This window comes from Lepisosteus oculatus, chromosome 24 (assembly GCF_040954835.1).
Source record: "Lepisosteus oculatus isolate fLepOcu1 chromosome 24, fLepOcu1.hap2, whole genome shotgun sequence".
Taxonomy (NCBI): domain Eukaryota; kingdom Metazoa; phylum Chordata; class Actinopteri; order Semionotiformes; family Lepisosteidae; genus Lepisosteus; species Lepisosteus oculatus.
The window spans coordinates 1,105,473-1,117,884 of NC_090719.1; the positions used below are offsets into that span (position 1 = coordinate 1,105,473).

General features: G+C 47.3%; 2 protein-coding genes and 1 long non-coding RNA gene across 8 annotated transcripts in view; 2 read left to right on the plus strand and 1 right to left on the minus strand.

Moving 5' to 3' along the window:
* The window catches only part of pbx3b (pre-B-cell leukemia homeobox 3b), a 91,183-nt gene extending 88,930 nt beyond the window's left edge, over window positions 1-2,253 (minus strand). For all 4 annotated transcript variants that reach the window (XM_006640500.3, XM_015366769.2, XM_015366772.2 and 1 more), the window contains exon 1: window positions 311-2,253. In XM_006640500.3, coding sequence (XP_006640563.1) covers window positions 311-507 — 197 coding nt within the window. In that variant the 5' untranslated portion in view covers window positions 508-2,253. The remainder of the gene's footprint in view (window positions 1-310) is intronic.
* A 117-nt stretch (window positions 2,254-2,370) lies between these two features.
* Window positions 2,371-5,492, plus strand: LOC107079812 (uncharacterized). The gene is made up of 2 exons (XR_001480718.1): window positions 2,371-2,663; window positions 5,118-5,492. It is a non-coding gene; the product is annotated as an uncharacterized lncRNA (long non-coding RNA).
* A 4,420-nt stretch (window positions 5,493-9,912) lies between these two features.
* Window positions 9,913-12,412, plus strand: part of mapkap1 (MAPK associated protein 1) — a 90,971-nt gene continuing 88,471 nt past the window's right edge. For 2 of the 3 annotated variants that reach the window (XM_069183285.1, XM_069183287.1), the window contains exon 1: window positions 9,913-10,114. The gene's annotated coding sequence lies outside the window, so the exon portion shown is untranslated. Of the gene's footprint in view, window positions 10,115-10,519; window positions 10,962-12,412 lie in introns of all 3 variants that reach the window. The other variant, XM_069183286.1, reaches the window with a different exon arrangement.

Consider the following 12,412-nt stretch of genomic DNA (forward strand, 5'->3'; position numbering starts at 1 on the left):
CCCGATTATTATTTTTTTACTACGATGACAGCCGGGTGTACATCCGAGAAGCAAGAAAGATACTTTGCCTCCCGAGAGTTAAAGAGAAATGGCACAAGCACTACAATATAACTTATCTACATTTGCCCCCTTGTCCCGCTATATTTAAAAATATATATATACCACACAGCCAATAAATATGACCATTGTGATCCATGCGATTCTAATTTTAGTAGCGACAGCATAACCACTAGACTGGCTCTAAAGGTTCATAATAGGTTAGCAACCATACATGCAACAAATCTGAGGTAATTTTAGAAAAGGAACCAACTTTGCTTGCGCCTCGTCCAGACTTTGGTCAGTAATGGTCATTATTTGGTGCAGAATGTCCCCGATGTCTTGTTTCCTGCCGTCCCCGTCCGTCCCTTCGTGTCCGTGCGGGGGAGGCAGGGACATCCCTCCCTGCACCGAGTGGCCAGCCAGACTGACACCGCCGAGAGTCTGCATTATCCGGGACTGCTCGTCCATGCTCTGCCGCAGCACAATCAATGCGTTTCTCCGGGAGAGACAACGCTCGGAGCCAGCAAGGAAAATAAAAAAGGGGGGATTTGCGGGACAAAATCACATACAAGGAGGAATTCGGTGGGCGCGCGGGAAAGAAAGAGAGGCTGAGAGGAGGGGAAACGGATCAAAAAATTAAAAGAAGCAAAACTAAGAATCTCTATTTGTATAGCAGTAATTGTACCGGCAGCAATCGCGTGTCCAGAAATCACTTTTTTCGCGTTTGTGGGGTTTTTTTCTCCCTCGATCCGAAGTAGCTTTAGAATTGCAGGATCAATTTTATGCTGGTAGTTGCATTGAGGCACCGATATCAATTCTGTACTTCAGTTATTGATACTTCGGCAATCGGATGACAGCTCGCGTGTCTTGACCGTCTTCAGACCTTCTCGCCGGGTTTTGCGTGCGATTTGGCGTCTCGTGCTATAGCTCCCTGCACATTGTTTTCATGTGTTTGTAGAGTCTTCTTTCGGCTTGTTCTCCCCGTGCAAATCTTCTTGCAAACTTGCCAGAATCCCCATTAAACCAGCAGGGAACCCCCCCAAAAAGACCTTTCCAAAGCTAAAGTTGCACGCACAAAAAAAAAAAGAAAAAAATGAAATAAAAATTAAAAAGCACAGCAAAACATGCTCTACCTGTCTACAGCGTGCGTCTTGCTATGTAACAAAGGGTAAAAATACCCAACACATAAGTAAAATCAAATTTGAGAAAAAAAAATATAGATATTTTAAATGCCCAGGACCAGCGGCGGCGACAGTAAGAATGATGGTGATGATGACAACAATTAAAAAATAAAAACACAAAAAAAAAGTTTTGGAGCTTCTTTGAGGGGGGCGAAAAATAACAGAGGCCCCAAAAAAAAAAAGAGAGAATCGCCAGAAAAAAAATAATAAATTAATTACACGCTGTAAAGCAATGCGCAAAAAGATCTGGCTGTTGAAATTTATGAGCCCGGATCCCTGACTCTGTGTGCTTTATGGTGTTTGATGGCCGCACTAGTGAGCGATTGACAAGGTGCCAATGTCACTCACTCAGTGCAGACGTGTCAGACCGCGCGCAGAGAGGCAGCATCCCAATGAGAGCGCGCGGCCCGCCCACGAGAGGAGGGGTCTGAGTCCGTGGCGCCGCCGCGCGCAGAGACCCCGGCGAAACACACCGCTCGAGCCACGCTAATGGCCACAGTGATGATGATGGTAATAATAATCACGACACGCAGGGAACGCGTTAAATAAAGGACGCGTCCTCCTCCACACCCCCCTCTCCCTCTCCCTCTCTCTTTTTTTTTTTGGTTTTTGTTCTCCTGGCTGCACTGGAAGGCGCTATATATGCAAAAAAAAATGCCCCGTCGGCTGACAGCTCTCACCAGCGCTGGACGGGCGCGCTGTGCACTAAAACAAACACAGCCAAGGCAGGAGGAGGAGGAGGAAAAAAAAGTCCACACACTTCAAGCCCCGAGTTTTATATGGTTTGATACAGAAGTGATAATGAATTGCTCGGGCTCTCCGCTTTTCAAGACCGCGGCTCTGCCTCCCCTCGCCCAGTGCTGCTCGGAAGGTGGGCGGGCGGGGGGCCATGTTCTCGTATCGCGAAGAGCCGCCGTCCAATCCCCGCCTCGGTCGGGGCCTGACTGACAGCGGCGCCGGCCAATAGGCGGGGAGCTCTGGCAGGCTCCAGCCCGCCCCCAGGGTCCGCCACCTCCAGCATGGCCGTGCAAGGCAGCCGGCAACTTCTGATTGGCCGTTGCCACGGGTGACATCAACCGCACGCGCAGGCGGCGCTGCCCTGTCCCTTGCTACAGTTGCTATGGCAGCAGACGAGCAGAAAGGAGCGGGGATGCGAGGATGTGCGCATGGTAGCACCACGAGCAGGCGTGCTCGCGCGGGGCTCTGCTCGTGGGGTTTTTCCTCAGTAAAGGTGACATGTTCTCCAAACCCTGACCTGACCGCTCGGTAAAGTCATCCCTCCGGACACTCAGAGTAGACACTGAAATGGCATTTTTTTTTTATTCTTTTCCTTTTTCAAATAGATTTTATTCTCTGAAAGCTACACACTTTTCTTCTAACGCCCCCAGACAAACTCGCCGAGGTATTTTCAAGAAGAATTCACTGTCGCCCGACGGAGAGAAAGTACGTGGTAAATGTGTGTGATGTATTTATGCATTAGTCCACTTGCACTGTTAAACTGAAAACGAGTTATTCTTTGTAACTTTTAAGGGTTATTGTTATCACCGAATATCCCATCGTTTATTCCTGCAATCAGACCTTAAATAGAAAAAATACTAATGAATTATTATCATTAATGCAAATAAGCAAAAACTAATGTTGAGAATTCAGGAAAGATTATATTTGAAGGATTCCTGTTCCCTGATTTCAACAAACCGTCTTAGAAATTCAATCGGATTTTTTGTTGTTATCACAACACGTTCTTCCTAAAATATATTTTAACAGTCCAACCAGGCTAGTGCACCAGCTCCCTGTTTCTGTACAATTTTAGGCTGTACGTTAAATATTTGTTCACATTTAGGTTTTTTTTTTTAACTGTGTTTTACGTGTGACTCACTACAGCCGACAAGAGGTACAGAAGTGAAGTTCTGAAGTTAATTTAGCGCTTGTTGGTCATCCAGCGTTTTATAGTTTTGTGCAGAGCTGCCAGAAACACACGAAAGTACAAACACACGCGTGTGTTATTTTTGCAAAGTTGGCAGGCGGTGGGGTTACACGATGTTCCGCTTACTGGAATAAACGTTAATATTTTGCACATTGCTAGTTTTTATTTATTCTTACTTTTGAAATACCGTTAGGGAACAATTGCATTACAAATAAGTCCTGTAAGTGTCTAAAATCAAATTTTACGAATAAAATAAATGCTTGATTTGGAAAATTAAAATAAAAAACATACAAGTACGCCCCAAAAATAGCGCATTCGGATAACTGGATAATTTTGCAAAATGGGATATATGTTATTTCTGACAGTTATATAATATAGCCCATTTATCGACTGTGCAATAAGCCGGACGTTTCTGCTCCGGGGTGCAGCTGACTGCCGCCTCGAGCTGGGGCGTTCCGCGTGTCTGCCTGCACGGGGCTGTGGACCAGTACCGGCTGCCCGCCGCGCGCGGGGAGGACCCGGACCGCGAGCCGCGGTTTGAACTTGACCTCGGGAGCGGAGGGAGCGCGCCGCTCGCCAGAGGCGTCAATAAACACGGCTCGCGGGTGGGCGCCTCGTTCAAGTTGTAGACGTGAAACCGCATCGGTCACCTTTCAAACCCACAGCCGCCGAAGAGCTAGCTAGCTGCCTAAGGGAACCAGACCGACTTTTCAAAATCCAGAGGACCCGCAGGGATCTTTGTGTGCTTATAGGCGACGGCCACAAGCCAGGACAGTATGTATTAGCCGCCGTCCGCAGCGCAGACACAGCAAGGCCACACGTGTCTTCCACCGATTTTACACACGTTTTCCATCGAGATTACCGGTAAAAACAAAACATTCTGAGCTATTGATTTTGAAAACCGTTGCCACGAGAGTGGGAGAGACAATTGTCATTTTTGTGTTTGTTTCACTTGACGCTCAATTTCTTTCTTGGAGAGTGCGTTGAATAATTTGTCCCATATAGTCCAGGAAACCTATGATTATTATAAGTCTGCCCAGCTTGTATTCACCAATGCAATTCCCGGTTCCGAAGCGCAGAGCCTAATTCCAGTGCTCTATCATCACTATACATGCTTGAACAGTCAGACGCGTTCAGATCCCCCGCAGAAATCCTAACTTACTGCAGAGTGCAGAGTAAGACACAGTGCGGGCTTGAAACCCGCGGCCGCTCGGCCCAGGTCACAGCCCGACCTATCTGCTCCACTACAGAATGGCCCTTAATTATTTAATTGGGAATGAGCAGGATCAATATGACAATTAAGGAGCTGGCGGTATTACAGCACGGCGATGGAGCGGCCGGGAAGCCGAGCAGCCCTGCCACAGTCTGTCCCCGTGCCGGCGGAAGAAAGCAGGGCTCTTTTTTTTTTTGATGATGATGGTGGGAGTAATTATCTAAAATTAGAGAGAGAGGAGGAAATAAAGCTGTTAATTGGAATGCACTTTGAAAGTCAATCAGACATAGTTCTGCAAATGCGCGAACACAAGACGGTACACTGAGAATTAGCAAACGCTGCGCCGATTCACAGACCGCGGTGCATGAATTGATTCCAAAGCCCTGCAGGCTGCCTATCCTGACACATTGTTACAAGGGGAATTAACATTTGATAATTAAATAGCAAATAATCAGATATGCATGGAGTAAAACTTCCTTTGGGAAAATCCTGTTGTTGGGGATAGAGGAACGCCACATTTTTTCCCCCTCTTCCTCGTAAGAAAACGCAACACTCCCACCAGACGACGTGCAAGTGTTTCAAAGCTGCGAAACGCGGTGAGGTGAATGATGTTTTCATTTGGTCAGGATTTTGGAGAGGGGTCCACATTTTCATGTTTTAATCTCTGAATTCCCAGGTTTGCTGAAACACGGAAGGTGAAAGGGGTGAACTCTCCTGACGTCGAGGACAGCAACAGTAATGCTTGTCGTTTGCATTTCAGAGACGAGAGACTTTTCTCTCCGGCCACAGCAGACAAGGGGGGGCATCTCCGAACTCTGCAGGAGCTGCGCGGCTCCAGTATTTTGCTTAAATACTCCAATTCCGGACGCCACTGAGGAGATCCTGCTGAAGGAAAGGATTCCTGTCTTTTCTGCCATTTTTTTTTCTAGAGGTCAAAAAACTCCTTGTTCTGTCGTAGTGGCGTTTGATTTACATGAGTCTTTATATACAATGCATGGATAGGCCCCTGAAACACTTTGCAATCAACCACATCACAAGATTTATAGAGGCCAGTATGCTTAAAATATTAGGAATTTATATTGATTCAACTGTTTAAGTCATTGATTAAATGCTGTGGCATGATGTTTCGACCATATATTAGTCATTTTGTGTGTTTACAGTGTAACTGTGGCCTGAGAAAGAATAATGCATTTGCCTTTCTGTGTATTTGTCACATCTCACGGACAGGGACAATGCAGGGGCCAGATTTTATTGCTGCATCAAAGCAAGTTTATATTTTATCACCCCCTCCACCACACACACACACTTCCAGCTCAGGACAATTGTGTGTTGTTTGTTTCTTAATTGATTGACGGTGTTACTAATTTAGTAACATGTTTCAAAGCAAGCGGAGTAAAACAATTTAAAATTTCAGAGCTAAGGTATGGGGGCGAGCAGCACTGGGGAAAAGCAAAGCCACTTAATATTGCATTCAGCGCCTTATACTTTTAATGAGGCTGGCAACCGAGATTACCAGAGGAATTAAAAAAAAAGACGCTGCACTAGTTTCACTGGTGATTTAAGAATGCTGCATTTCACAGTGAAAAATAAAAAGCAACACATGAAAATACATTTAAAAATATATGTATAACGAGGAAGAAATTTCAGATCAAAGGAAGCCACTGTACAGTACAGGCACTGACAAAGAAACAAAGCAGTGCGATCAATTCCTTTTAATGCAATTTCATGACACTTAATATGGAGTTCTTACTGTATAGATAAATTGGTTATGTCCACGGTTGTGCAGTATTTCTATTAGGCTTTATTCTGCCTAAATTAAATTTCCCGGTTGGGCTCTTTAATTGAGCCCTGTTCCCTAATGACAGAAGAGTGAGGACTTTAGAAGGAAAAAAAAAAGATTTGCTGATAGAAGAGCCTTTGATTTTTCCTGGTGTTTGTAAAAAGCATGTCATTTTAAATCCGTCCCCAAGCTGTTCATCCAGAAAAACGGCCTTAAACCAGCAACTCAGAAGAATTTGATTTCGGCAGTGGCCTCTCCTTTTTTCCACAGTTATGGTTAAACCCTCAGCAGTGCACGGTTCTGATCGGTGTGAGGGGGTGTAAGCTAATCACTAAGGTACACTGGTACCCTGGGCAACTCATCATGTGTCTTCTTCCCCAAATATTTTACCTTATTAGCTTCTAATCCTTGCACAAGATCGTTTATTTTTAGATGCTCATAATCCTCAGGGTGAACAAATTGTTAAGGCATCATGAATGCCCTGTGCTATGAAGCTCAAAGCGTACACAGTGCAGAACTTAGTCATGTGAAGTTGATCTCTGTTGCCAGAAGACACTTGGCGCTTAGTGTTTGCTGAACAAAACATAGGATGTCAATACATAAAATGCTCCAAAGTGCATTAACTGGTATAAAGCGTTGTACATTTTTTAAATTAAATTGCTTCCTCCTTTGTGCACATTTCAGAATCTTTATCAGGAGAGAGCAATTTAAGCAATCCATCATCACTCTCGCTGTTTTGAAAAGCAAACGTTTCTAGCATTGCCATCTTCTAAAAGGGCTTTTAATTATGAAGACAAAGGGGCAGTCAGAAAGTCTTTACCTCCAAAGAGCCATTAGCATCTTTTTTTTTTCAAAGGGCAAATAACTCACACTGGCCACACTAAAGCCATTTAGTCATGAAAACAGTATTCTCACGATATAGCCATTAGTTCCTCTGTGAGCTCTAGTTGAGGAATAATGTTGCTAAAAGCTGTGCTCAAGTGTTCCAGTCAGCTGATGTGTCCTTTAACCCTTTCGTTGTGGCTTCATGCCCTGCATGCTTTTTCAGTAAAGGCTGAGGGATGAGTCATTGAATTCAATATAAATAATACGAGCAATATTGGTTATAATAATGATCTGTTTACTTCACTGTAATATGAAACAAGCCCCTGTTTTGCATCAGCCTTCTTCCAGATTAGGCATCAATTGACATTTTTTTTTAAATCACAGTGTTAATTTTTTTTTTCCTTGAGATTATGAGGGCTCTGTGCAGCACCCCTTTTTGTGAAAATGAGGCGGTTTACTCAAAGCAAACACAGCCTCTTCCGGGGGCGGCGTGGGGTGCTCGCCCCACTGCTACACAGGTCGCTCAGACGCAATAAAAATCTTAGCCGGGCTGGGGAAGATGGCAGAAACGGAGCAGCGCTGCTGTACAGCAAAACAAGTATTCTGCCAGCTGTTCCAACTGTTGCAATTGCAAGGAAGCAGAAGGGAAAGGCAGTGATTTAGCGAGCTGTGTGGTTTCGCTCCTTCTTATTCACTTGACCTTGAAGTATCAGCTCAGCACACTCTTGAGTTCAGCGGATGGGAGTCCCAGGACTACTGCATTTATCATTGAAATACTGAGCTGTCAAGTCGCACTGCATACCTGTCAAGGAGGGCTCATAGGTACTGCGAGAGCTGCTGTCCTCTGGTGCAGTGCATGATTCTTCATTGCGCTAGACTGCAGGCCTGCTCCCAGCCACTTCTAGACACCTCTCGGCACAAGGCACTTCCTATGCAACACCTTCCTCCTCCTCTCCCTCCTCTGTGGCCTAAAGGCTTTAAGATCTCGATGCCATTGCTGGTTTTAAGACCTCCGTGGGATTTTATGCATTTAAGCCAGTGATTATTTTAGGATTTTTAGTTCATTGGCAATTGAGACAACCCCCTTTTTTAATTTTTTTTTTTACGACTGTGTGCGCTTTGCTCCGGTGGTTAACGGTTTTGGAAGCCGGGCCGTGCCACAGGGGACGAGCACCAGGGAAAATAAAAGGAGGGGCTGAAGAGTGAACTCATGAGTTGCGATGCACATAACCAGGCCAGTGACGTTGACGTGATTCAATATGTTTTATGACACCAGTTACAATGTTACGTCTTTTTGGTTGCAAGCATATTTTACAAATATATAAACTTTCAATTTTATATCATGGAGTAATTATAACAATCATATTCTTTCTAGAGATGAATCCAGCTAATGATCCTATCTAAAGTGCCCAGAATCAAATTGTTTAAAAAAAAACAAACGGTCTCTGGGACGAACTAGTTTTTCTACAGGAATAAATATATGGTGTATACATATATAATGCGTTTGATAACAGCTGTGATCTACCTCTAATGACGATTCCCAGTTCTTTAAAATAGTTTCCTTGTGTTTTTTTTTTGTGCTGTTACATTTCATGTCCTTTTCTTACCTTCATGAGTGTTTCCAAAAGTGAAGTGGTTTCAATCTGAGATGAAAAACATCAGATGAGAACAGTGTGCTGCTGTGGTTTGATAAGAAGGATGGAGTTCTTCATTTATCACACTGAATATGTATTTCATATAAATAACATATATGGAGAGTAATAACTTTAGTCTTCGAATGTTGTGCATGCTTTAAAATACCGGATTTTATCCATCCTACTGTTTTCCAACTGCTTTATCCAGCACAGGGTCTCAGGGAAGCCTGAATGTATCCCAGCATCCAACAGGCACAAGGCAGGACACACTCTGCACGGGGTGCCAGTCCATCGCAGGGCACACACAAACACACACACTCCGATTTCCAGCAAAAGGTGATTAACCGACCAGTATGTCTTTGGTACCCTCTTTTTGACAAGATGTGTGGTTTGCTTTTCTTTCCTCTCTGGTCAGTGGCTGTGGATGCCATGTTTAAAATAAAGGGGGTAAAAAGAGGATGTCTTAGGACTGTGGGAGGAAACCGGGGCACCTGGAGGAAACCCCCTGAACACGGGGAGAACATACAGACTCCACACAGACAGACCCCAGGGTCCAGAATGAACCCAGGGCCCCAGCGCCGTGCCGCCCAGTACTGCAGTTATTTTGTCGTTTTATATTTTTATGTGTTCCTAGGTGGATGGATTGAAATGTGATGTAGCTTAAACAAAATCAAACAATTCCACGTTTTCCTACTCATCTCACACACCCTGTGAGCAGTTAGCTGTCACCAGGCTCATGTCACCTGACACCCTGTTGACAAGGCCTCCAGCTGCAGAACGATCTGAATACGATGAGGATGTTGCTCCACTTTGCTCTGATGACTGCAGAAAAAGGCCTGCAGTTTTCTTCCCACCCCAGATCTTCGAAAACATTGCAGTGTCAAAGTAATCGGACCAGAATTTATCGAGAAGATATTTGCTCCCCCTCGTTGTTTATTTGTCAAAATATAAATATGGTCATAAAAAATGCCAATAACTATTATTCTGTTTCTATTAATAATAATGTTAATGATGAGCAGGAAGAGGAGGTTTGCGCCCTGTCTGTGGGGCTGGTACTATACTGACCAGCAACCCTGCAGGGGAAAAAAAACACTTTTTCATCAATTAAGTGTCATTCCTCACACTAGCCCCGCCCCCTCAGCGCTATGCTTCGGGGCTCGCCAAGTTCCGCCCCCGCTCCCGCCTTCCACGGGCGCTACGCTGGCCTGCCGTTCGCTCACGCCGGTGCCAATCATTCCTTCTTCGCCTCCCATTGGCCGGCTCCAACGTCAACGAGCGCCTCTGACGCTTTCCATTTGGCTCGACGGGCAGAGCCCTTCCACTTCCGCTGTCAAGGTAAACCAGTGAGAACTGCAGATGGAGTCTATAGAGGAAATAGGTTTTCATGGAGTTTATTAAACCTGCTGGCAGCAGAACTGTTACAGTGGTAAAAACAGACCGTTTCTAGCCGGGGATATGCGAAGCTGATACCGCGTCTCCCTGCTATCTCTCCCTCTCTTGGAAAAGGCATGCGTTACGGTACGTTGAAATCAATGTTATTAAGATGTAACCCCGTTTCTGTCGCGGGCAAGGCCTACAGGACCATCTCTCCGCTGTGCGCTGTCCACACGGCGACGGTAGTAAATATAGGGGCTCTGTCGGGAAACGGGGGCGGTTTTGCACCACACGTCCGTGTCGGCCCCCGGGACGAGCGAGTGTGTCTCTGTTCCTCGGGTGTGACCTGTGTCCAGGGGCTGGCGGAGACCGCTGCCGCCTGTGGGGGTGTCAGCCTGCTGTCCGAGACCGGCGACCCGGGAGAGTGCGGGACTTCACTCGGTTGCCTTGCCCTGGTCTCCTGCCGGACCCGTTCACCACCGGGGGAGGGCCTGACACGGCCGTGTGTGTTTTATTGCATGATTATCATTTGTTTCCTCTTTACCACAGCCTGTGCTCCGGCGGTCTCGGCCCCGGTGCTGAGACTCGGACTCCCATAAGTTACCAGCCGGCACCCGTCCCTCCAACGGGCGCTTCTGCTGTTTGTTTTTCTTTGGTCGACTCCCTTGTGTCCGGCGCGGTGCAGCTCCCGTGACCTGTTGACCTGGGAGGGGGGGTCCCACCTCCACTCCCCCCACAAAAAACACGGGAGAGCCCGCTCCCAGCCTGCGCTGTCGCTCCGGAGAAGTGCCGAAGTCATTCATCCATGACAACACCCTATGTCCGCAATACAAAAACAACAACAACAACAAAATAATAGCGTGCAGCTTCCTAACGCCGTGAAAGAGTGAGAAGCCCCGTTTTAGCGAGAGACTGCTGATTGATGAGTGAGCTGGTCCCGGGTGCGAGGAGGTGGACTCGGACACCTGGCTCTGCGTGCTCTCCTTACTGAGTGAGTGACCCTGTGTTACCTGCCTCCAGGGAAACACACACACACACACACACACCTTTTGTATTGCAGTAAGTCTTCTTTAGATTGGGAAAGCTCCTCCGTTTCCTTCAGAAAGACAATCCAGTGTTTGGGGACTTTGCAGTCCTTATTTCAGCTCATACCTGGCATCCGGCAGCTGAATGTAGAGGACCACTGTGGGGAACACGATTGCGTGCAATGCAAGAGGGGGTCCTGTGATGCTGTGTCCTTCCAGGAGTACAGGGGCCAGTCGCTGAAGGCCAGTGCGGAGAAGGTGTTCATCTGCGTAATTTGTCTTGCGCGCTGCTCTGGAAGTTCAGGAAGCTGGGAAGACGTGCTGGCAGTACGTCTCGCCGCTGTCGGAGTTGGAGAGCCTGGCCTGTGGCCGTGCTTGTGTTTTTGCTGCCTCGCTGGGGCTCCGGTTTCGATTCCAGGCCTGGGGTGCTGTCCGCATGTCCGTGTGGGTTTCCTCCCACAGTCCGGAGACCGGCCGGCGGGTTAACTGGTTTCTGGGGAAGCCGGGCCTGGCGCGAGGGTGTGTGTGTCTGTGTGGGCCCCTCTGCAGGGAGTCCCTCCTGCTGCCCGTTGTTTGCCAGGGTAGGCTCTGGCTCTGCCACAACCCTGTAATGGGAGAGGCAGTCAGGAGATGGATGGATAGATGTTCTCTCACGTCTTGAGCTGGGCTATAATTTTTTGCAGAGTTGCTCAGTGCCCCCATTCCCCTCTCCAAGCCTTTTACATTTGAAGTCTTGAAACTGCAGAGGGATGATGGACCCCAGCGCATTGATTCCTCAGCACAGCGCCGCCCTGCTGTTCGCACTGAGACACCGATTCACTCAGCACAGAGCCGCCCTGCTGTTCGCACTGAGACACCGATTCACTCAGCACAGCGCCGCCCTGCTGTTCACACTGAGACACCGATTCACTCAGCACAGAGCCGCCCTGCTGTTCGCACTGAGACACCGATTCACTCAGCACAGAGCCGCCCTGCTGTTCGCACTGAGACACCGATTCACTCAGCACAGAGCCGCCCTGCTGTTCGCACTGAGACACCGATTCACTCAGCACAGCGCCGCCCTGCTGTTCAGAGCTGAGACACCGATTCACTCAGCACAGAGCCGCCCTGCTGTTCACACTGAGACACCGATTCACTCAGCACAGCGCCCCCCTGCTGTTCAGAGCTGAGACACCGATTCACTCAGCACGGAGCCGCCCTGCTGTTCATAGCTGAGACACACTGATTCCTCGTCACAGTGCGGCCCTGCTGTTTACGGAGAATAAAGATATCCCACACCCGGTGTTGGCTAGCCGTAAGGCGTTTTTAATGGTCAGGCTGAAAATGAGGGTGAAAACAAACAGCAGAATTATATTCCTGTCTCCAGGTTGCACTGGAAAAGGTGAAGCCTGTTGCTCCCTACACTGCTGGTTCGTCT